General features: G+C 39.6%; 3 protein-coding genes across 3 annotated transcripts; 2 read left to right on the top strand and 1 right to left on the bottom strand.

Annotated features, from left to right (window-relative positions):
* Nucleotides 1–226: 226 nt before the first annotated feature.
* On the bottom strand, nt 227–1,614 carry anapc13 (anaphase promoting complex subunit 13). The gene is made up of 2 exons (XM_067589031.1): nt 1,279–1,614; nt 227–835 (listed from the first exon to the last, which is right to left on the bottom strand). Exons 1-2 carry the CDS (start codon nt 1,375–1,377, stop codon nt 710–712), a joined length of 225 nt encoding a protein of 74 aa, XP_067445132.1. The 5' UTR covers nt 1,378–1,614; the 3' UTR covers nt 227–709.
* Nucleotides 1,615–1,724: 110 nt separating this feature from the next.
* pierce2 (piercer of microtubule wall 2) lies at nt 1,725–4,146 on the top strand. Its single transcript, XM_067589030.1, has 2 exons — nt 1,725–2,127; nt 2,730–4,146. The coding sequence occupies exon 2, from the start codon at nt 2,738–2,740 to the stop codon at nt 3,068–3,070; it is 333 nt and encodes a 110-aa protein (XP_067445131.1). The 5' UTR covers nt 1,725–2,127; nt 2,730–2,737; the 3' UTR covers nt 3,071–4,146.
* A 372-nt stretch (nt 4,147–4,518) lies between these two features.
* rspry1 (ring finger and SPRY domain containing 1) lies at nt 4,519–22,427 on the top strand. Its single transcript, XM_067589025.1, has 15 exons — nt 4,519–5,047; nt 5,503–6,128; nt 9,476–9,528; nt 11,380–11,492; nt 13,567–13,693; nt 14,547–14,605; nt 16,238–16,304; nt 16,818–16,949; nt 17,116–17,231; nt 17,398–17,541; nt 17,648–17,759; nt 18,061–18,163; nt 18,333–18,485; nt 19,599–19,703; nt 19,906–22,427. The coding sequence occupies exons 2-15, from the start codon at nt 5,731–5,733 to the stop codon at nt 20,000–20,002; spliced, it is 1,779 nt and encodes a 592-aa protein (XP_067445126.1). The 5' UTR covers nt 4,519–5,047; nt 5,503–5,730; the 3' UTR covers nt 20,003–22,427.
* Nucleotides 22,428–22,535: the final 108 nt, after the last annotated feature.

The following is a 22,535-nucleotide window of genomic DNA, read 5'->3' as shown; positions in this document are numbered from 1 at the left end:
GTTGATATATAAGGTGCTGTTCCTTCACTACATGAGCTGCAAGGATCTGTACTAAGCAATCTATCAAGATATATGAAATAAATGTGAGAAGACACTACTTAATGCCGGGTGTAAGTCCAGGATTGTTTTTATCCAATTGCCATTACAATTTCATAAAATGAGGCCAAACGTTTCTATGTTTGGTGATGAGACTGATGAAGAGTTGATGAAGAGAAAACAGGACAGGTTTGAAATAACAGGATTTGTTTTAGTAAGCAAAGAACACTTTTACACACACAGTATTCTTGTGTTGACTAGCACCCTGACCTTCTGAGTGCAACATAAAAGATAAACACCATCAATTAAAGGTGAAGAAGTTATTGTGAACACATACAATGACTGCTTCCTAGGATATTTGGATGTGACTGATTCCCAATGAGAGGCCTCAGAAACTGACAAAGAGTCTCATTTATGTTATTACAAAGCTGCAAAAGTAATTACATTTGATTTATATTTAAGAGACCACAATATAGATCAATTATCAATGCAAAATACATTTTTACATAACTTCTGCTTAGCTGGAACGTGCTGAAAATCCTTTAAAAAAGACACAATAAAAATGAAAGCAGACAGTGAATCAAATGTGGTTGAAGCCGATGTGCACGTTGGTTGTGTGTGTGTGTGTGTGTGTAGGTTTGTTTGTTCTACAGTCTGATTCCAGATGAGTCTTTCAGCTCCCAGTGCTCGGCGTGTTTTCGTGCAGGCTTTGTAAGGCGAGGTCTGTCCACTTCATCTCCTGCTCCTTCACAGATTCTGTGGATCCTCCGTTGTCCTGCTCAGCCTCAGGCAGTTCACTCTGACAGAGGACAGGGAAGACAAGAAGAGATTATTTTACTATTATTATTATTTGTGTGTAAAGTGTCCTTGGGTTATGAGAAAGGTGTTTAAAATTTAATGTATTATTATTATTATTGTTAGATGAATCAGTGAAGCAGGAGCTCACGGGTCACACCCATCTCAGTGCTATTTTATATCTGTAGTTTCTAAATGGACACTGGGAAACATGTAAGAGGAAAGCAAAAGATGAATAAACGGGAATATTTTCTGTGAGATGTTTAAACAGGAGTTCATGGATGTGCATTATTGACACAATTTCAAACTTTCAAAGAGGCTGAATTAAATGTAGTTTTTGTGAGGCATCAAAGTCTTGACAGATCTTAGTTCTGAATGTTGCTGTAAACTTTCTGCACCTGACTATAAACAAGCTGTGAGAACATTGTCTGTACGTGCAGCATTTACCAGAGGGATGGTTACATCTTCATACGGCAGTCTGTCTTCCCTCCAGGCATCATCAGTGAGGTCCAGGACTCTCCCATCTCGCTGGATTTCACTGTCCATCCTCCGAACAGCACCGGGTACAGCTGTTGTTCCTGTGGCCGAGTCAACTTTAAGCTTCACACACGGTGGCAGGAAGTGGAGAAAGACAGTCAAACTCCACTGCTACCTTTACAGATACACCAGTTAGCCTACAAAAAGATAAGACAGCAGCAGTAGCAGACTGTCAGCAAACGTTTGTGAGCAACACGGTTTGAGCGTGGATGTTTGTTGTTTTGTTTTTCGCCGTTATTTGAGAACCGGAGGCGCGGTAATTGTACGTAAACAGCTGACACTCTGTGATGACGTAGCCCAACGAAATGATGCCTTCACGTGCTGAGGGAAATCAAACTCCAATACATGCTGGAAGCCAAGGATGTAATAACAACAACAACAAAAACAGCAAGTTCAACGGACTGTCAGTTTATTAATTTTCATATCCATAAATCCAAGTTCTCGAGGTCTCGCCCATCGTTTGAACTTTGCATGTGTCTTTTTGTACATCCCACAAAGCCAACGGAATGATCCCACCAATGTTTAGACACAATAATCTCAAGTAATTTACTCCATGACAAGTGAGTAAATTTCATCCACTGATGAAGACTGTGAAATGCGGTTGACAGCTCCGGAAAAAGCTGGTAAACACGAATATCTTGTAAACTACTAAAGCTGACGTCATGAGTTTAATGGTAACCATAGTAACCAGACTTCGAGCTTCTGGCTAACGAGACAACGCCAAATCCAAGTCGAGACAACGTAGATCTGCATTTGAAGGTAATTATACTAAATTAATGACTGGGGGGAAGTGGCATTTCATTCACAGTTTCAAGTCAGTGAAACGTGTCACCCAGACAGCTACAGAAAGGAATTTCTCTGTATATGTCACCATGTATGTCTTTTGAAGTAGATACCTTTGAAGTGGATATTCTTGTAGAAAGATCAGCTCTAAGTTAATATTTGGTACCCTTATGAAACTTTAAATGTGTTTGAAACATCAGAAACACTGAGCCTGTGAATTCTTCCTTAGAAAATGAATTCTACAATGTGAAATTGTCAAATCCTCACTAAATATTTTAATTCTCACCAAACACCTATGTGTCATAATTTGACTTTGATGTTGCAGATTTCAGAGGTGGAAATGGAACCAGTAACCCCTCAAACATGTCATTTTCCAAAGTCTTTAAGAAGAAGGAGATACTGAAGAAGTTTTTGTCTTGTTACATGTTGACACATTTGCATCCTTAACTTGAGAATGGGAAAACAAAATGAGATAGAGCCTCTGCATCTGTCAGTTTAACTATAGATACTTGCTACAAAGGAGCTCGGTTTTGTGTAAGCATGTATTAAAGCTGAGGTTTTTGAATTTCTTTTCATAGGTACTGCAATGATGTCATCCTCTCAACAACAGCAGGTAGAAAATACAAAAACATGCACCAATCCTGGAAACCCAGTTTTCACCTGCATGATGACTCCAGCAGTTAAAGATGTATTGTCAGCGACATGGGCAAAGCCCCAGAATCTACTGTACAGGACCACCTCTGGAGAATATGGTCTTTACTCTCCAACCTTTGAAAGCTCACCATGTACTTTCCACCCTAAATCACAAAAATTCTCTGAAGACCTGGGCAAGAGTGGCATGTATCGTGACAACTCCTTCAATACAGCTATAGACCGAAGCAGAGTGCATGACTGTCCCAATTTACAGCACACTATTTAACTATTTGGATGACTTATGAATACCTATGAAATGTATGCACAACCTTCCTCTGTCAAATCTTGAAAAGTCTGCTGCTATATGCCCCCTGAGCTAAGACCCCTGATTGTATGATCACTCAAGTTTTTCATTACAGCATTAGATAGATCAGCAGGTCCGATTCACACAGCATATTGTAGATGCTTTTCATTTATCCAGTTCTTTCTTTAAAATAATAATGATGACTATACCATCACATATGTGACTGGGAGGCCAGAGGTCCACACTCTGAGATATTTGTTATGATTACATAAAAAAAGAATTATTGGCTGCCTTTAAAGGACCTGGACCATACATGGACTCGCCCCTCCCATCTTTATTCCCTGACCCGAAATACCTTGAGTTAGTGTTATTAAGTTAGTGTTGATAAATGTGACCTTTTTGATGACCAATAAACTGATTCTTTTTAACCTTTCAGTAGCCCAGTGCAGAGTCACCTGAGAAATGTCATGTCTTGTTTTTCTGGTTCTCTCATTGAATTTCCTCTTTATTAGCTGTAAGTTATAAAATAACAATTCCCAAAACAATATCACATTTTCTGTATCGTATTGTTCTGGCACATCACCAAAGCCTTATGGTTCTTGTATAGACCATAATATTCATTGCTATGACATCATGTATTTTATGGATACATTTTTAAATCAAATGGACATATTCTACTTGTATTGTTTATACACATGTCCTTACTGTTCAGCAGCACTTTTGGAAACTTCTTTGAATTGTGTTCATGAATTCTGAGAAAAGTCTGATCAAGTTGCCTTTCGGCCATTCACATGCTTTTTTTTTTTTTTTTAAGTGCTTTTGTTGTTCTTTTTTTTATTGTATTTCATCCACATTACACAAGTGTATGGCATTTGATTAATGTGTTCATGCTGGTACTGTAACCTGATGTAGCCATTGTGTACAACTTAATAACCACAGTGCAATTTCATCTATTGTATTTTACTGTTGTAGATTGTTACTTCTGTAAATCTTCTTTAAATCTCAAGTTGTATTTGTATTAACTGATTTCTTTGTGTTTTTCTTGTTATAGATATAGGTGTAGAAATATAACACACATTCAAGTGAGTTTTGTAGCCTAGTGTATGTATATATATGCACACACACACACACACACACACACACACACACATACATATATATATTGGGGGGGGTTAATGCATAAGTAGCATTGTAATGTAAGAGACACAGCCCGATTTTCAGCAAAATTAGTACTTTCACTTTAGTACTTCTAAGTAAATTTAGCTGGTAATTCTATACTTTTATTTAAGTATGATTTTAAATGCAGGATTTTTACTTGTAATTACGTATTTTTACATTGTGGTATTGATAGGCTACTTTTGCTTAAGTAAAGGATCTGAGTACTTCTTCCAAAACTGCAGGTCACATAATCTGATGGGTCACCAAATTTGGTGTAACACCTGCACTGCTGTAACATGCGGGAAAAAAGTCTTATCTTATCTTTTAACAAAGTCTTTCAAACTAATTTAGTACACAGACAGACAATGAAAGAGGGCAGGCAGGCAGAAAGGGGTTTTCACGCTATAAGAATAGGGAAGCTGCGGTTTTTACAGTATGTTGACGTTGTATTCAGCAGAAATCCTCCTCTTTGCTCCGTCAGCCTCTCAGCTGCCAGCGCTACGGAACTGAGCGAGCAGCTAGCGGTGAAGCGTCGTTAAAGTGTGTGTGAGGTGTTAGCTGACCGTGATATGAATGTGCTGGTTTAGGTGTGTTGTGAAATACAGGCAGGTCGTGTAAATGTACCTCTTAACTTCACTTGGCGTTTGAGTAGCACCCTTAGTTGTCTGTTACCGTGGTGAGCTAACTTGTGGAGTTTGACAGTGGAATCAGGGGAGCTAACCTGGCTAACAGCTAGCTGGTTAGCTGCCTGTTTTGTTAGCTACTCTGTTCTGGCGTGACTGCGTTTGAATGTTTTCTAACGTAAGTATTCATTTAAAGTTTAATCACTAACGAATTGATACATGTGAGTTTGTAAGACTTGGTTTTCATTTGCCAACGTTACAGTTGTTGCTTGGTGGGTGGCTAGCTTGCTAGCAGGCTAACTGAAGAGCTCTTGTTTGTCAACAATACTAATAATCATATAAGAAACGATGAGCTCATTGTTGATAGTTAACCTACAGCGTAACTTTAGTTAGAAAACAGATAGACATCGTATCGTAGCTACTTTTTAAAGAGATGAGCAAGTAAATGGCTGATGTTGATTTTCTCTTTAGTTTTCACAGTTTAATCTCTGACTGAATTGACACTGCTATCTCATGGGGTGTGTCACTTCAGCTAAGCTTTGCTGCTGGCAGAACATGATCAGTTGTGAAACAGCTAAATATACAGCTCTGACAGAGTTTCATTTTTTCTTTGCTGTTCTGTTGCTTCCACAGCTCTGTAAGCCCTGGATGAAAGCTGGACCTGAACCTTGTGCTGTTAATGATGTTCAGAGATTTTCTCGTTGCATCACCTGACCCCTCCTGGTCCACTTAATCTGCTATATATATAAATTAGCCCAAACCCAATCCCACATCTCTGCTTGGCAACAGTATGATCATTTACACTGACCCCACCCAGCCCACTGGGACAAAACTCCCCCAAAACCAAGCTCTTCAAATGATATGATAGTAGCCGCCTGGATCACTTTCTGTGCCTGCAGGAGCCTTGCAAAGGTTCTGCTCTTCCTTTCCTCCTCAAACTCCCTTCCTCCATTCTGGGAGACCCTTGCCAGTGTGGTCACCGGCACTGGAACCATGGGTAACAGCTGTGTGTGCCGGGAGGATAGTGACTTGGAGGACCATCACCATGGGTCGTCAAGGGCGACCCGAGGACAAGCTAGGCGGGTGGATCACGGTACAAGCGTAGGTGTTGATGCAGGAGAGGCTCGTAGCAGTCGTCCCAGGGACCCGGTCAGACCGCCACGCAGAGGGCGAGGGCCCCATGAGCCACGACGGAAGAAACAGAATGTGGATGGCCTGGTGCTGGACACACTGGCCGTCATCAGGACACTTGTAGACAAGTAAGTCTAGTAATGATAATTATATAATATCCTGATCTCTATAATATAGTGATGAGGATGGGAGGAAGAGACTGACTGGTACAGTTTTTAAATTAATGTTTTCTTGGTAAGCCAGGGTCATGATTAAGAGCATCAGTCAGCCACATGGCCCAGGGAAAGTAATCAATGTTAACTAGTTTATCCTTGATAGATATTATTGATCAATTTGCTGTTTATCTAGGTGTGTAGTAAACACACCTGAGGACACTTAATGTTGATGCTGTACTTCTTATTCATACAGTAAGATATATTGGGATAGGTACAGTAGCAGTTTTGTCTACTGGGGCAGTGGTCAAACACCAGGATCACCCTCTAGAACGTAGCTGTCTATAAAACTTAAACTCAGCTAAACTCATGTCTGCCAGTATGAAAAAACCCCAAAGAGACTGATGTCTTTCAGCTGAAACATCACATGAGATTGATTTGCGGTCAAGATCACACAAAAATTAAATGAATGCTGTTAGAGATGCTCTTCATACTGTGTTATTTTGAAATGTTGATTGGGCTGGCTGGATTGCACCTGTCTAGCTGACAATGCCATCAAACTTCCCTGTCATCACTCGGCTCTGTCATTTTTTTTTTACTGCAGGTAAACAATAATGAGGGGAAATAGCTTCACAAATCACACTACTTATTATGTCTTTACCTCATATTGTCTTTGTAGTCTTTAACTTAAGGTTGAATGTTTTCTTGTTATTGTAGCATAGACCTAAATTTGTTTCTTTTTCAATGAAACCAGGATTTCTTGCTGTAACTGAAAGATAATATTAAAATTCACAATTGCAGATAATTAACAGAGTAAATTAGTAAATAGCCTGTTTTAAACATAGACATGTAAAGGCTACAACTCTGACAAAAATTTATCTTGGAGCAAAGTGACAAAATAACGGACTTTTTTAACCTGAACATACAAAATACAACAAGCAGGACTGTTCATTCAACAGAACCTATTTTTCTTGTTAAAGGAGTTTTTTTTTTCCAAACTGTGCAGTGGGTGCCTGTTGTTTATTTTGGTGTTATACTATTTGAAATCTGAAAAAGCTTCCTGCCCTAAGCAACTGCTGCAGATATTTTATCTTTAACCTGTTGCATGAAATAGGGAAAAAAAGATGCACATCCAAAACGATCTTACTGGAGAAAACAGGAGACATCATGACAAAAAGTTATTTCGATGCCTGAGAAAGAGCTGATTGATCGAAACGTACAGCAACAGTAAATAAAGAAACACTGTGGGAGCAGTGCGAGGATTCTAGTTTTCAAGTGTGTCATCAAACAGAGAGAGCCCTTTAGAGGACTTTGTGAAAGACAGTTCCTTTCTGTACAGTGTTTCCTCTCTTGGCACTGGGACGGCTCTCTGCAATGATGTAGCAAGAGTTATGTATTGTAGCTTGCACAGATGCTTTCATCCTTAACCTCGTCCTCCACTGTGCTGTCGTTTAGTGTGACCCTTTGGTGTTCTCACTGGTTGGCATTAAAAACAAAACGTGGTAAGGACAAATGTTGAGTGTAGCAGCATTCAAGAGATCTGTAATTGACACGAAAAATGGAAATATGAATGTAAAAATAGGCTCATGTAAATTATAGGCAGTGTAGTCTGTTGTGGTTGTAAGCCTGTCTTTGTAGTTCTTTTTAGTGGCAGCAGTAGGAGCAGCCTACCTAGTAATATGTGTATAGTTTCTCAGCCGACCTGAAAAGAGAGACCATGTTTTCTGGTCTCCTCTCCTTAAACCTGACCACCAAAGCGTCTCTTGTCTTCCAGCATATTCTGGGGTTGTGTTGACCCTTTTTTTGCAAATGTGTGTACAATCTACCATCGTATCATGACAAGCTCTTGGATAAAACAGCTGCAGGTTGAAAAGTTAACCCAACATAGTTAATCAATAACTGCACTTTAAAGTTGAACTTCCGTATTTTTGGCAGTTGTGGTAACATCAATGCGGTGGAGAGGATAGCTGTAGTTCATTAATACTGAGGCATGCTAAAAATGCCGGGTTATTATATTTCCCACATGAAAGGGAGTAAGCGCTGGCAAAAAATCCTGACAAACACTAACATCCCTCAGCTGCAACATTAGTCTGAATACAAGGAAAGTTACAAATTCCAGCTTTAAAGGCTTTTTTAATTCTTGATATGAAATTATTTTTCTGTGTACATGATTCTAGTTTAGGTTATGACTGAATTAAGCAATTTAGTGTCCTAGTGTCCTTGTCTTGCTTGTTCTTGTACCTTCAGAAAAGGACGGCCAGTTTAAAAGAACATCTGATAGTAACATGCAATGAAATACAGTCATCCTCACAAAAAATATTACCTTTGTGAACTTATAATGTTGTATTTTTATTGATCAGAGAAGTGTTGATTCAAAATTAATTGTGACTATCTTGTTATTTAATAAGTAAAAACATCAAACATTTGGTTTCATCCTCTCAAATTTTACTGCTTTTCTCTGTTTTATAATATAAATGTAATATTTGGGAAATTTTAATGGTAGTTCAGGCAAAAAAAAGCATTTTGAACACACTTTGTATTATTATTTGACATTTGATAGTCTAAATGATTATTTCACTAATCAAAAAGGTAATCAATAGACTAATTAATATTAAGTGGAGTGCATTATATTCGGAAGCTGGTTCTGTTATTTAGCACACCATCTGTGTGTCAAAATACTAAAATTTAACAGTTGCTGCAACATACTGCAAAAAATATCACTCCACTTAGCTGATGAATATGGCATATTCCATTTAGCAAAACCATAGTCTTATAAATATTCTCATCAGCCCCGTGTGAGACGTGCTTGTTCATTTCTAAGAATCTGTACACAGTGTCTTAACCCTTAGTCCAGTTTTCTTTATGTTGTGCGTGTGCAGTACAAACTAAATGTATTAGTGTGACTCAGATGAAATGGCTGTCAAAAAGGAAGCAGTTTTCAGCGTGGGACGGGCCATGACGAGCAACAGTACTAGCGTCAAAATTATACACTTGCTTTAACCTCTCCGAGAGACATTACTGTCCATGGCCATTACTGCAAACACAAAAGCACACATAGGCCTGAATCACTTGTTTATATTATTACAGATGCCTGATCACAGGGACAATAAACACTTAATGTTTTTGCTGGTTGATGGCTCTTACTGAAAGGCACCACCTCCATTTGTACAAAGCTTGCACATAAATAAACACTCATATCATGTAGAACTGAGTTTGTGATATATAGCAATCAGGTAAGAGAAAAGCTTAGAAGGATATGAGCAACCCTCCTAAATAAACCAGGCTGCTTTCACATTCTTAACGAACTCTGTTTTGTTTTTCAGCGACCAAGAGCCCCCTTACTCCATGATCACTTTGCATGAGATGGCAGAGACAGGTAAGAAAAAAAGACACACATCTGTACAACGAGCATGGACATATCAGACAGCACTGTGTCCCAGTTGTCCAGAGTGACACCACTTTTTATAAAAGGGGTAAAGAATACACAAAAAAATGTGACATAATGTAATGGACAAGCACTTGTCATGTGTTTTGAAATGTTCAGATCAGAGGGTATAAAATGGGAAAAGAGAGGAACATTAGCTCCACTTAGAAAAGGTCATTTGACAAGGTGGCTGATGTGGTCTCAACCAACAAAACCAGTTTTAGTCACGTGCACAACTCTAAAGACACAGAATCAGAGTTAATATGTTTTGCAAAATATCCAGGGGACTCATGATTTCTACTGACAGCTGATGAGTTCCAGGCATTTTAACATCTCCAGTGGTTCGGTGCCTTCAGAATATGATGTCCCATTCCCCTCAGGCCGGTGTTGTTGTTGTGGAGAACTGCTGAGGCAGTGGTATTACAGTAGCATTGTAAGCAGCAGACACAGGCGCAGTCCTCGTCCTCTGTTCAGCAACTGTTTCTCCAGTTCGACATCACCATCCCCACTCGTCTGTTTAGAATATGTATGTGCAGTACATAACACCTCAGTATGTGGAATATGTGGTGTTAAATTACAAGTCTGGCAATTATTAAGAAGAGACCCCAAAATGTACCTCACACAAAGAAGATCGTTGTTTAGAATCAGGTGTGAAAGAGGCCGTTTATGTCAAACTGGAGAAAGCTTCACTGAACAGAGGAGGCCGGCTGCAACACCACCTGTCTCCTACTTAAAATGCTGCTGTCATACCACTGCCTCAGCATTTCTCCAGCACACCGCTCAGCGCAGCCTGAGAGGGGGACTGTGCATCACCTGGGGAAGGGACATAGTCATTACTTACACTGTAGACACTATGTGTTGTCAGCTGCTTTGCTACCCTGATCGTGTGAACTGTGTCTAAACAGGAGTCTTCGTTTGACAGTAACTGACAGCTCTGATTCCTATTTAAGGTTGTGTTTGTTTGAAGCTTCAGTTGAAGTTTGTGTGTGTTTTCAGTTTGTTGTATGTGTGCTTTCTTGTGCATATGGTGAATGAAACTCTCATGCTGTGTGTGAAAGTGCCTTGTGTCATGCACATATGGTGTTTGATGGTCACATGGCATGGTGTTGCGTGGCTTGAGAACAGCCAAGTTGGGTATTAGCTTGCAGATACTGAACCCTGAAGGCGGCCAAGCAGCAAGTCAGTCAGTCAACCAGTCGGTCACTTTCTGTTCGACATGTGATACGATGTTACATTATTCATGTTGGCTGGGTCTTTCATAAGTGATAGTGATAGTGTTTTTAACTGAGTCACCTAATGGACAGGAAGTGGTGGATGTTGTATTTATTCTGCCTCTGGTGCTCATAATCTAGAGTCTTCCAGTATCTGTCAGTATCAAGTCAAACTAGACTGATGCTAAAAGAAAAAATGAATGTGATGTAAAAGTATTATCCAGTCCAAAGCAACATCTGTGGCAATAAATAATGGAAAAGACTCAGTAGGGTTTTCCAAACACTGTTCTGACACAATTTGTTCTTTTCTTCAAATGGGGGGAAAAAAATCTCCACCTGTTGATATGTTTCTCTTGAAGGTACCACAAGTGTTTTTCCATGTGTAGTTTTTGTAAGAAAGACTAAGACTTGAAGGAATTTAGGTTTTGAAATACACTTAAGGATAAAACCTTTATTATTTAGAGAGCAGGTAAGTAAAATGTTTTCCTACAATGCTTTATGCAACCAGGCAGAGACACACATTATATGTATCAGGCTTTATGGATTCAGTCAGTTGGATCTCAAGTCAATCTTTTCTCCTCTGCTCTCTCAGATGACGGTTGGCTGGAGGTCGTCCAGTCTCTGATTCGAGTGATCCCGTTGGACGATCCGCTTGGCCCTGCAGTGATCACCCTTCTATTGGACGAGTGTCCCCTGCCCACTAAGGTTAGAGGCTTATGTGTGTGTGTTTGAGACAAAGGGAGATTAATTTAGGGTAATACATTCACACTTACATGGTCTTTACTTGTGTGTGTTTTTAATTTTTTTAATTTTAAAACTGACCCAGCCCTGACCCCTCTAATCAGAAAACCAGTCTTTGGGAATCGCTGGTGGCCTAGGAGAAGAGGTGCATCATCCCTGGTTCATGTTTGACCGGAGAACTGTCTCCCCTTAGTTCCTGTCATATCTTCTCTGCTGCTATTCAATAAATGCATCAAATTTTCCCCCAAAAATGTTGTCCAAATGCAAAACACCTAAAGGAACTGGCTTGTAACTTAGTTACAAACTCAGTTATTATTAGACCTGTTTTTTTTGCTTTGTTTCTTTTCTTTTTCTATTATTGTTAGACCAGTTCAACTTACAGTAGGAACATAAGATGTGGACCTACAGGAATGGAGAGCAAACATAGCAGCAGTTTAGACCTGCAGATAAAACAAAATCACTAATGAATGTAAAACATTGTTGTGTCATACTAAACTTCAATAGATAAAAAATACTAATATAGAAATTCAGCCTATTCAGCACCAAAGACAGAGCTTAGTCAACCGTCACTACTTTCCTTTTACTGTTTTCTTTTGGCCTCTGCTCTCTACCCTCTCTCTCCCACCCCACCGCTTTTCCCCTGTGAACAAATAAAATATGTTAGAACCCCCTGCTTCCCTCTCTAAAGTAACCTGAGGACAGAGGACATGACGCTCTGCACAGTATGAACTCTGTACTCTTTCCAGCATTCAGCAAAAAATATGCTACACTCTTAACAAAACATATATTTGCCTCAAATGTACACACAAACAGTGTGGGATAAAACTGCACTTGCAACGCTCCTTGCAGGTGGCGCAGATTTCATGCAGAAGCTAAGCTATTACTTTTCTTGTCTGTAGATAGAAACATCAACATGTTTACTTGTCTTGCCTATAAGTGGCACAGGCTGGGGTGGAACTGCAGGTCTGAAACTGCTGGCACTGTGACGCTGCAGCTGGATGATATCAGCTGAGCGCCTGGTTTCTGGTGCATCAGTGACACTGTGTCCCAGTCTGTTAATAAAGTAAATTTAATTTACTGGATGTGGTGTTCTCTCTCTAGCTGTCAGCTCCTAGAATCACATCTATCTCTTCACACTAGCAAAGGCAATGTATTGTCTGTATTTTGTGCCCTTCACTGTACTGCTTTGTGTCTTGACCTACTTTGCAGCGTTCTCCATCACAATCATATGTGAATTTATAAAGATTGTGACTGAAGTAAGGGATAATCAACAAGTAGGTAGATCAGTGGTTCGCAGAGGCAAACCTGGTTCTTAAAAACCGTACAACTTAAAATGTACATCTAATAGTTAATTATCCCGCTTTTTCATTTGCCAAAAATATAAAATAAAAGCATTCTCAAATTTTTGTTCAAAGTTTTGCACTCAAAATTGAAAGGTTATGAAGCATGAGCTTACCGTTGTCATGACAACTTGCCACACTGCACTTGCCGCCAGCCTGAACCGAGGCTTAAAATTCACGTAAGGTGTCATTAAGCATAACCGCAGAGTATGTCTCCAAATCACTGTTCCTTTGTGTTTGGTAGAGAAAGTCTCTCAGTATACTAACTACCCATTTTGTTGCCTTTTTTGTATTAATCTCATCCTTCTCTTCCTCTATCATTTTAAGATCTTCAGGTTTCAGTTCCTTTTGCTGTTTTTTGCTTGGTTTTTATCTTTTCTTCTCCATTTCTTTTTCTTCTGCTGTGTCCCATTCTTCAAAATTTTATAACGAGTAAGCTTTGACAGCTGTGCTCTTTAATGTTGCTATGGTTACAGGTTGGGTAGGGGATGAATTTAAAACGGTGATTAAACTTGAGCCGAACTATAGGTGCAGTACATGGTATTAACCTGCCGGCCAATCAGAAAAGAGTATTCACCCAGACCATGGTATAAAGTGTAATATTCAATCTCTTCTTCCTCCTTGAGCTTTGAATTGTTTTGTTGTCACTGCACATGTGTGTCCTTGATTAGAGTAACTGGTTCATATCCTCTCTCCAGGATGCTCTTCAGAAACTCTCTGACATGTTGAGTCTGAGTTCGGCTGTAGCACGACAGGATGCTCTGAACCCTGCTAAACACAGAAACACCACAGCTGTCCTAGGATGCCTGGCAGAGAAACTGGCTGGTACAGTCCACATTTACACACTTCTTTGTCTTTGGAATTTATCCTTTTGTTATTCTAATTGATGTAGCTTTGCTCCTGAATGTTTCCTTTGGCATGTTATTTGCTGACAATGAGCCTTGAAGGCACTATACTGCTACACTCAGTGGTTATAAGAGCTCAAAATCTTTGAGTTACTCAACTTGTAAGTTCTTAACATTAAAGTTCCTTCAATCCCTATTAACCCTTTCAGACAAGCCAAGATTAGCTCAGTTACTGAAGGTCTTTGGAATCAGTTAGCAGCTCCTCTCAAAGATAAAAACTTTTTTGTTGTCATTTTGTTATGAAACTCACAAAACAGCATCTGAGGACACAATGCAAGGTGAACACAGCGCCTACCTATCTCCTCACAATAAATTAATGTTGCCAGGAAACAAGTACAGTTCTCATCAGCGAACATTTGATGATGTTAAATATGGCAAACAGACTCACTTAGCAACTAGGTGTATTTAGCAGCTAAAGAGCCTGATATTTCCCTCAGGAGTTGGTGGAGACCAAAAATGAAAGAGCATGGATATTGGATTTACATATATCTGACTCCAAATGAATGACAATGTTGCTCTGTAACTGCTGCCAAGTAATAGTTCACCTCATCAACTAAAAAGTTGATATGTCAGTGTTGTGTTCACAACTTGTTTCCACTGCCCCCAAGTGGCCAAAAAAATCACTTATTCCAGGTTTAAAGACCTAAACGATTCACACTTGTTACTGTAAAGGATTAGACGCAAACACAGACAAGAACTGGAGGTTCTTATATTTCTAAAAGTTGTGTTTTAGCTAATATCAGCTCTCTGATTTATTCCTTTTATTTTTTAAGGACCAGCCAGTATTGGACTGTTGAGCCCTGGAACCCTGGAGTATCTTCTAGAGAGCCTGGTGAGCAAAGTACAGTCATGAAAAAGACATGAAAGTTAAACTCTAATATGATGGGTGTGCATTACATCCTGCAAAGTGCAACTTAACCCAAAGTAACAAAATGTTTTTTGACATTTAACATTTTCTGGTGCATTGTGGTTGTTATTGGTGAAGTGACTGCTGTAATTATTCTGCTGTTATTCAAGATTCAAGAGACTTGCACAGGCACAGGGTACATGCACATTCTTCTGCTGTTCACTCAGTCAGGTTAAAAAAAAAGAAAACAAATTTACAATAAATTAAATTTGGACTAAATAAAGAGAGTAGCAAGGTCTGAGAGATATTACATTATTTGCAACAGTTATTTACAGAGCTTCTAATGAGGTACTGGAGCAGCAGTTGGAAGGATGTATTGCACATTAAAAGAAAAGAGATTGCACTGGCGAGGACATTGCACCACAGTGTCGCAGCATGTTATACCAGTATATAAATAAGAGCTTTGACTATATAAGCATAAATAAACAAGCAAGATGCTCGAGTGCCAGATGTAGGTTTTTGGATTTGTAGATTGAGGTTGGTGGTGATAGTAGGGAAGATCGGATGATTTGTTGTCTCTATGTGTAAGTGCAGTGTTAAGGCATCAGTACGCTTTAAATGAGCGTAGAGTGGGAAGTCCAACTATGTTGCACTGCCAGGTTTGGGGAGGTATTTCAGTTCACTTTTAAATCACAGGCATGACGATGGTCATAAAAGAGAGTGGCAGGATTTGTAGATAGTTGGGCAACTGTGCAGAACAAGGAGATTTTGTTTTTACCACTTTACTTCTATTACTACCACTCAAATTGTTCTATTATTAGATAAGAGCCTCACTGTCTTCTGGTTGAATCTATTTTGTTGTGCCTTGTCTGAGCTACGTCAGAGCAATTCAGCAACAAAAAATAACCAAATGTTGAAAGTTAATGTGAGCAAAATGAGTTCTGCGTGGCTAACTGTCGTGAAAAAATATTATGCAGCTGGTTCACAGGGAAATCCTTCCAGCATAGCCACCGTGCAGTTTCTTTTAACACGAAGCAGTTGCACTAAATGTGGAGGAGTTTGGACAGAAAGAACAAGAGGGAGTCAGAAAATATTTTTGTAGGTTACTTTAAATACATGAATGTCACTGACTTCTATGCCATGCTGGAGGTAACAGAAACATGTAGGTGAATGTTCTTGGTCGAGTTTATCCTTGATAAACAGTCAATAAAGTAAGTAGTTGTGAAACAGTCTACATGACTGTCTGTTGGTGTCTGTGCCAAACCGTTGCAAAAGTATCAACCACCTTTTATGTCAACTGAAATCTGTCTATGGAAGTATTCTCACTGTGAATTAACAATAGAGGACATCATTTTGGGACCATCTGGATGTTGTTTCTTAAAGGTGCAGGTACACAATTCTTATTTTCAGGAGATTATACACTAATTAAAACATACTTATGAATATTATATTTCATTTCTGCTAGGTCTGTTCCGCTAGATACCACTAAATTCTACACACTGCACCTTTAAGTGTTTGCATGAAAGTAAATGTTTGTCTGTGTCAGTTTAATAAAATGAAAAAGGGCTCAAACTGATGACCATTTATTTTGTGTCTTCTCTGTAAATCTTCCTCCAGAGCTCTGAGGCCCACCCCACCGTCATGCTGTTTGCTCTGATTGCCTTGGAGAAGTTCTCCCAAACCAGTAGGTTCACTCACTCACATCTGAAGACCAGTTCAGAATCAGAGATACATGATGAGACTGGTTGAAACTAGTGATTTCCTTACAAAGGAATACCAAAATAGGATCGAAAGTGACCTTATCAAAGCAATGAGCAGAGATGCCGTCTGCTGTTTCCATGACAGCGGACCTTTCCAGTGTCACAAATTTTTACTTTTTACTACTTCCCTGAAGGTGGTTTGTTTGCACATGCAAAAGAAATATTATTCTGTGAAGTAGAGACTGGGTGGGCTACTCTTCAGCAGTTTACAGTACCAGTCAAGTGTGTCCAAACTTGACTGGTATTGTATATCAGACCAATATGCTGATTGCAAAAACAACTTGGGACTTAACAAGTTCAGTCTTTGGAGACACCACTTGTCACTGGTTTCCATTTAGGTTTGTTGCTGTAACATTTCTCTACAATGTTATAAAACTGTCTTGTTGTGGTGTTTGTATAGTCATTCCCTCTCACACCTACCTTCTTCTTGACCTCAGGTGAGAACAAACTGACGGTGTCCGAGTCTTGTATCAGCAATCGACTCGCTGTTTTGGAGTCGTGGGCAGAGCATCCCGACTACCTGAAGAGGCAGGTCGGATTCTGCTCACAGTGGAGCCTTGACAACCTGTGTAAGTAGCCTGTGTTTAACGTATGGGTACGTGTAGGATGACATGCTGAAAAGAAAAGGTCTATTCCTTTTATAGCAGACAATCTCCATAATTAGGCATTTGTGTGTCTGTGTGAGTCACTGAAGACATAAATGTGGTAACGGTCCCTCTGATGTTCTCTGTTCAGTCCTAAAGGACGGTCGTCAATTCACCTACGAGAAGGTCAACCTCACTAATATCAACGCCATGCTCAACAGCAACGACGTCAGCGAGTACCTCAAGATCTCCCCCAGTGGACTAGAGGTCAGTCTGTGTGTTGTCTGAAATTAGTCACATGCACCACAATTCATAAATGTAATCTGTAGCAGCTCCACCTGACATTCAGGTTTCATTACCTTATAATCATTAGCCTTATACACATTTTCAATTCACATTTCACGTTTCTCTTCATTTTTTTCCCCCTCCTCAGGCACGATGCGACGCCTCGTCCTTTGAGAGTGTGCGTTGTACATTCTGCGTGGATTCGGGTGTTTGGTACTACGAGGTGACGGTCATTACGTCAGGCGTGATGCAAATCGGATGGGCCACCAAGGACAGCAAGTTCCTCAATCATGTACTCATCTTGAGTGTCTCTACTGTTCAGACTTTCCTCATTCTGTCTCACTTGTTCTGCAGTCACATGATACAGCATTTCGTTTGTGTGAATGTGTGTGTTACAGGAGGGTTATGGGATTGGAGACGATGAATACTCATGTGCGTATGATGGCTGCAGGCAGCTCATCTGGTACAACGCTCGCAGTAAACCTCACTCTCACCCCTGCTGGAAGGAGGGTATGTACTACTCAATAATGGACACACAGTTATGACTTAGGACTACTTTTTTAATCATACACTTTAAAGGAAGTTTGCAATTGTTGTCAGGAGAGGAGAGGGGGCACCACACTTTAAATGTCAGACTCATTTGTTTATAAATTGCTTTATTGTTTCGGTGTCTCTGGAGTGTTTTTTAGATTTTAGCACCCACATGCTGCTGTCACTGCCAGCATTCAGGCCCTGATTCACCTCCTACATGGAGGAATAATAGTAATAATAGTGTGTCAAGGCTTCATTCTACTGCATGTGTCTTATTTAGGAGATGCCATCGGCTTCCTGCTGGACCTCAGCAAGAAGCAGATGATCTTCTATTTGAACGGACATCAGCTGCCACCAGAGAAACAGGTCTTCTCCTCGGCCACGTAAGTCCACACACGCAGTCACTTCCTGAATTTCTGTCGCTTCTTCCATGGTGTCTGTTCTGTGGCTTTTCCTTCTTGCTTCTGTATTTCATTTTCCCTCTTATTTCTTCTGCCCCTCCATCTGTTCCCAACTAATCACGTTTCTTTCCTTCATCTCTGTCTATGTCAGGTCCGGATTCTTTGCGGCAGCCAGCTTTATGTCTTACCAGCAGTGTGAGTTTAACTTTGGGGCCAAGCCTTTCCGCCACCCACCTTCGGTCAAGTTCAGCACCTTCAACGACTTCGCTTCACTGCTGCCCAGTGAAAAGATCATCTTACCCAGGTAAGACGTGAAGCTGGTCCTCAGAGTGATTTTATGGCAGAACCTAAAATAGACTACACACTGAGAGTCTGGAGAACAGTATGTAATCTGTTCCCAACTGTCCCAGTGAATAATTTGTTTGCACACAGTGTTCAACAAGGACGTAGGCATGATACAAAATGACTCATCATGTGGGGTTGCTTCAGTGTAAATAAAGCCTTTTCATCACTTCATTAAATTGTTGGCTACATCAGAGCAGCTCTTCGGACTTTTTATTAGACTAGTTAAAGGTCTTTATTAAGACCAGTTAGACTTAGTAGTATGAACAAAGCAATTATTGTATTGGATCACAGTTCATGCTTTTAATGTGTCCAGCTTGTTTAACACAACCAAAAAAGTGCTTGAAAAAGTGTTTACTTGCTCAACAATTTGCAATTTACCTTGAGAATATGATGAGGGCAAACTAGGGGTAGAATATTGTAATAAGTAACAAATTATAATATTATTATTTAATCAAATGGGTAGATAACCCACAGCTTTATGGTACATTATTATTAGTAGTAGTAGTTTATTTAAGATGGAAATTGGACACAAAATTATGACATGTAAGCATCTTAATAAAATGTCCTGATGCACCAACACATATAGTTAAACCTACATTTGACAGTTTCTGTTACATTTAAACCTTGTGATTTTCATTTGTTCTGTGGAGCAAACATACTTTTATATGAGTGAACCTCATGGAGTCAAGTTGTCAGAGCTTTGCTTTACTGCAGTCAAGTTGTTTTTCTAAAAATTGATTTTATGTTTATAGAATTAAGAAGCCAATGTAATAAGTGTGCAGAAAAGACTTTTCTTGTAAACAAAGTTTGTTGGCCATTTATGGGAAATTGCTTTTCTTGGTGCATTATCATCACCTGTAGATCAGTGTGAAACCATTGACAGGCTTGTGTACACATCTGTAAAAATAGTGCTCCATAGAGCAAGTAGTGGTCAAGAACCCCAGAGCACCTTTAAGTATGGACTCTCTTCAGTGCATTATATAATTTTCTTTACAAGATGTCAATCTGCAGTGCTTCAATTAATGTCTGTACATAAAAGCACAATTTATCTGTGTTTGTGTGTGTTTTCCAGACACCGGCGTCTGGCCTTACTAAAACAGGTTAGCATCCGAGACAACTGCTGCACGCTGTGTTGTGACGTCATGGCTGACACAGAGCTGCGGCCCTGTGGACATGGGTATGTGTGCATCTAGTGTGAAGAAATAAATCCCACATTATTCTGACTGTTAAAATAACGATGTTGTCGGTCAATAGATAGAAGATAAAAGATCTTTGAGAGAAACTTGTTTTTATGTTATAAGAGATTTTGCTCTGTCAAGCATTCTCTTTGGATGGATAATACATTCTTGCTTTATGTTTTTCCTCCCATCTTCTTCTAGTGGTATGTGTATGGAGTGTGCCTTACAGTTAGAGACGTGCCCCCTGTGCCGCCAAGACATCCAGACCCGCGTCAGACTCATTGCACATGTCTCCTGACACACTTCCTGCCCCTTCTCCAGTAAGGAGAGACACACAAGCCCTACAGCCTCCTCCTCTAATCCCCTCTCGCCCAGCAGGGCTGCGAGGACGGTGCCACAGTCTTGTGATAATACCAGATCTCAGAGTTCTGGTCAGAGGAGGCGACGATGGAGGGGTAAAGAGCAGAAAGAGAGGAGATGAGAGGAGGGGAATCAAACCACAGCTGGATCATCGAGAGCTTTTCCTCATTTACTTACATCTCCTCTTTTGTATTCTTCTGACAACTCACTGCAGAAGCTGGGCCAAGAATCATCAACTTTCTTCTACCAGTGTGTTTTTCAGACAAGAAGAGCAGAAGTGAGAAGCAGAAACTATTTAACCACATTACAGACAGAACCAACTTCTCATCTGAAAGCCCTTGTGTAGAGTTATCAGACCTCCTTTCAGATACGAGGATCCCACTGCGCTTTCAGTTCAGAGGCTACTACTATTTAATCCCACCACTGTCATGCACACATCTGCAGATCTGAAAGGGGCTGGGTAGCAGGAAAGAGCACAGCCTGTAGTACAGTATTAAACCCAAGGTACAGATAAATTTGAGATGTATCTCACTTTGATATTTTTAGGTGTAGATATGCGATTTATGTTGTTCCTGAGGTAGCATTTTCATTGTCTTTGCTCAATGTTGTACCAACACCTATGCTTTGGTCACTGTCTGTGCTGATTGATCGCTTCCTGGAAGGGATTTCAATCAGAAAAAGACACCCTTTGGGTGAAATTTTGCTCTTGGTGTCAATTTGAAGCCACTTAAAGGTGTCAGAAAGCTAAAAAAAAATTGCAGGATTATATCTAGAGCTGAGTTTTCTGATTCAGTTTACATAAACAAATGTTAAAGATAAAATCAAATCATGACAGAGAAAATTAATGACAAGTCTTGTTTTACAACAAACTGAATACTTGAATCAGTATTGAGAACTAAGTGATTTTCAGCAAGGTCAGCCCTGCTGCTTCTTGTGCTTTATTTAAAGTCTTTGCTCAGACTTGGATTTTCCTTCAGTCTCAGTCATGTATGTATCAACCAAAGCAAATAAAATATGCGAGGATGAAAATTTACAGAATGTTCATCTGTACCTTAAATCACATACTTTTTCCCCAATTAGAGTTGTGCATAAGCTTGAAGAGCCAGTGAGGGAAAAGTATACAATTGAATTGGGATTGCATAATTGGTTCTAACAATTTAGCAAACCTTACAATGCGGGTCCACCATGAGTTAGGCTGGTTTGGAGGCAGCATAAGTAAATATGTCTTAATTTTTGTTTGTGGTGACAAACTTGTGCGTCTGTATTAAGATGGCAACTTTCGATCCACAAGATGTGATTGAACTTTTTGTTATAGATCATGGTGAGCGCTGATGTGTTGTGGCGTGGACATACAACACATTTTGTTGATGGACATTGTTGTATCATCTGATCAGTAAATTTTTTAAACAAATGTGAAATGTTAAAGTGAATCCTGTTTTTCCTCTATATCAGTTTACTAAATATCCCAGGGTCCTTCTCAGGATGATGTTGTCCTGGGTCTGATTGGGCAGTGAAATACTTGACACAAATTAGCAAAGAAACTACCCATCGCACAGTGGGATTAAATGTGTATTTATGATTCACTTGCTACAAATCACAGCACTCTTAGTGGGATTACTTGCGTACAGAACTAACAGGAAGTGTACTGTAGCGTCCAGGTTTCCAGTAAGTGAGACTGGTCCAGACTGAGTAAGGTGTGGTTTCCCTCGTCCTGCTTTATATAACAACAATAGCACATATCTGCTTTCATTTTGCCTTTTCTCCATCTTTCTCCCTCTGTCTTCATGACAACCTTCATGGACCTTCTGTCGTTTTGTCCATCCTTTACTTGAAGCATCTCTGGGTTGACTGAATATATTTGTATTTCGGACACTGGTGACGAAATGAACATACAAAAGATTGTGATTCAAGAAAAAATCCATTCATACAACTTAAAAAACTTAAAGACAGTTAACATTATAACACTGAATGATTTTGAATTTATTTTAGATCAAATTGTTTATGAAAGAAACCCAGAAGAGTTCCTACTCCACCAAATTGCATGAACTGGATCTGTAAAATCATTCAGACCATACTGGAATGATTTCTGAAGATAACATGCGTCCCTCAGTATGACAAAAGGCTGGTTTGGTCACTGTTTGCTACCTTGTATTTCCTGGAGCACCTTATACATGCAGGTGAGAGAAATTATGAGATGTCTCTATGGCTAGAGATGAAGTTCAGGATTGTAAAGAATAAGTTTTGTGAGTTGTATTTAAAACATCTATCAAGGAATTTTGCCCCAGAGTTCCCAAAGATGTGATTTATTAAAGAATTGTTGTTTCCCGGATTGTGATATTTGTAATAAATGTATGTTCATGTGATTCTTGTATGACTGGGTGGTGATTATTTACACCTTATTCAATCACATAACACTTAATGCGTTATATTTCTCATGATGCTTTAGGAAAGCACTGATATGTGACACTGAC

This window comes from Thunnus thynnus, chromosome 5, assembly GCF_963924715.1.
Source record: "Thunnus thynnus chromosome 5, fThuThy2.1, whole genome shotgun sequence".
Taxonomy (NCBI): Eukaryota; Metazoa; Chordata; class Actinopteri; order Scombriformes; family Scombridae; genus Thunnus; species Thunnus thynnus.
This window is presented reverse-complemented; position numbering and strand designations above follow the sequence as displayed.

Bases quoted from the DNA above. Each gene is read 5' to 3' on its own strand.
- anapc13 (XM_067589031.1), bottom strand. From the start codon at position 1,377: ATGGACAGTGAAATCCAGCGAGATGGGAGAGTCCTGGACCTCACTGAT. The intron at 836-1,278 runs GTAAATGCTGCA...GTCCTCTGTCAG, and splicing joins AAGATGTAACCATCCCTCTG to AGTGAACTGCCTGAGGCTGA.
- pierce2 (XM_067589030.1), top strand. From the start codon at position 2,738: ATGATGTCATCCTCTCAACAACAGCAGGTAGAAAATACAAAAACATGC.
- rspry1 (XM_067589025.1), top strand. From the start codon at position 5,731: ATGATAGTAGCCGCCTGGATCACTTTCTGTGCCTGCAGGAGCCTTGCA. The intron at 17,760-18,060 runs GTATGTACTACT...TGTCTTATTTAG, and splicing joins TCACCCCTGCTGGAAGGAGG to GAGATGCCATCGGCTTCCTG. The intron at 18,164-18,332 runs GTAAGTCCACAC...TGTCTATGTCAG, and splicing joins CAGGTCTTCTCCTCGGCCAC to GTCCGGATTCTTTGCGGCAG.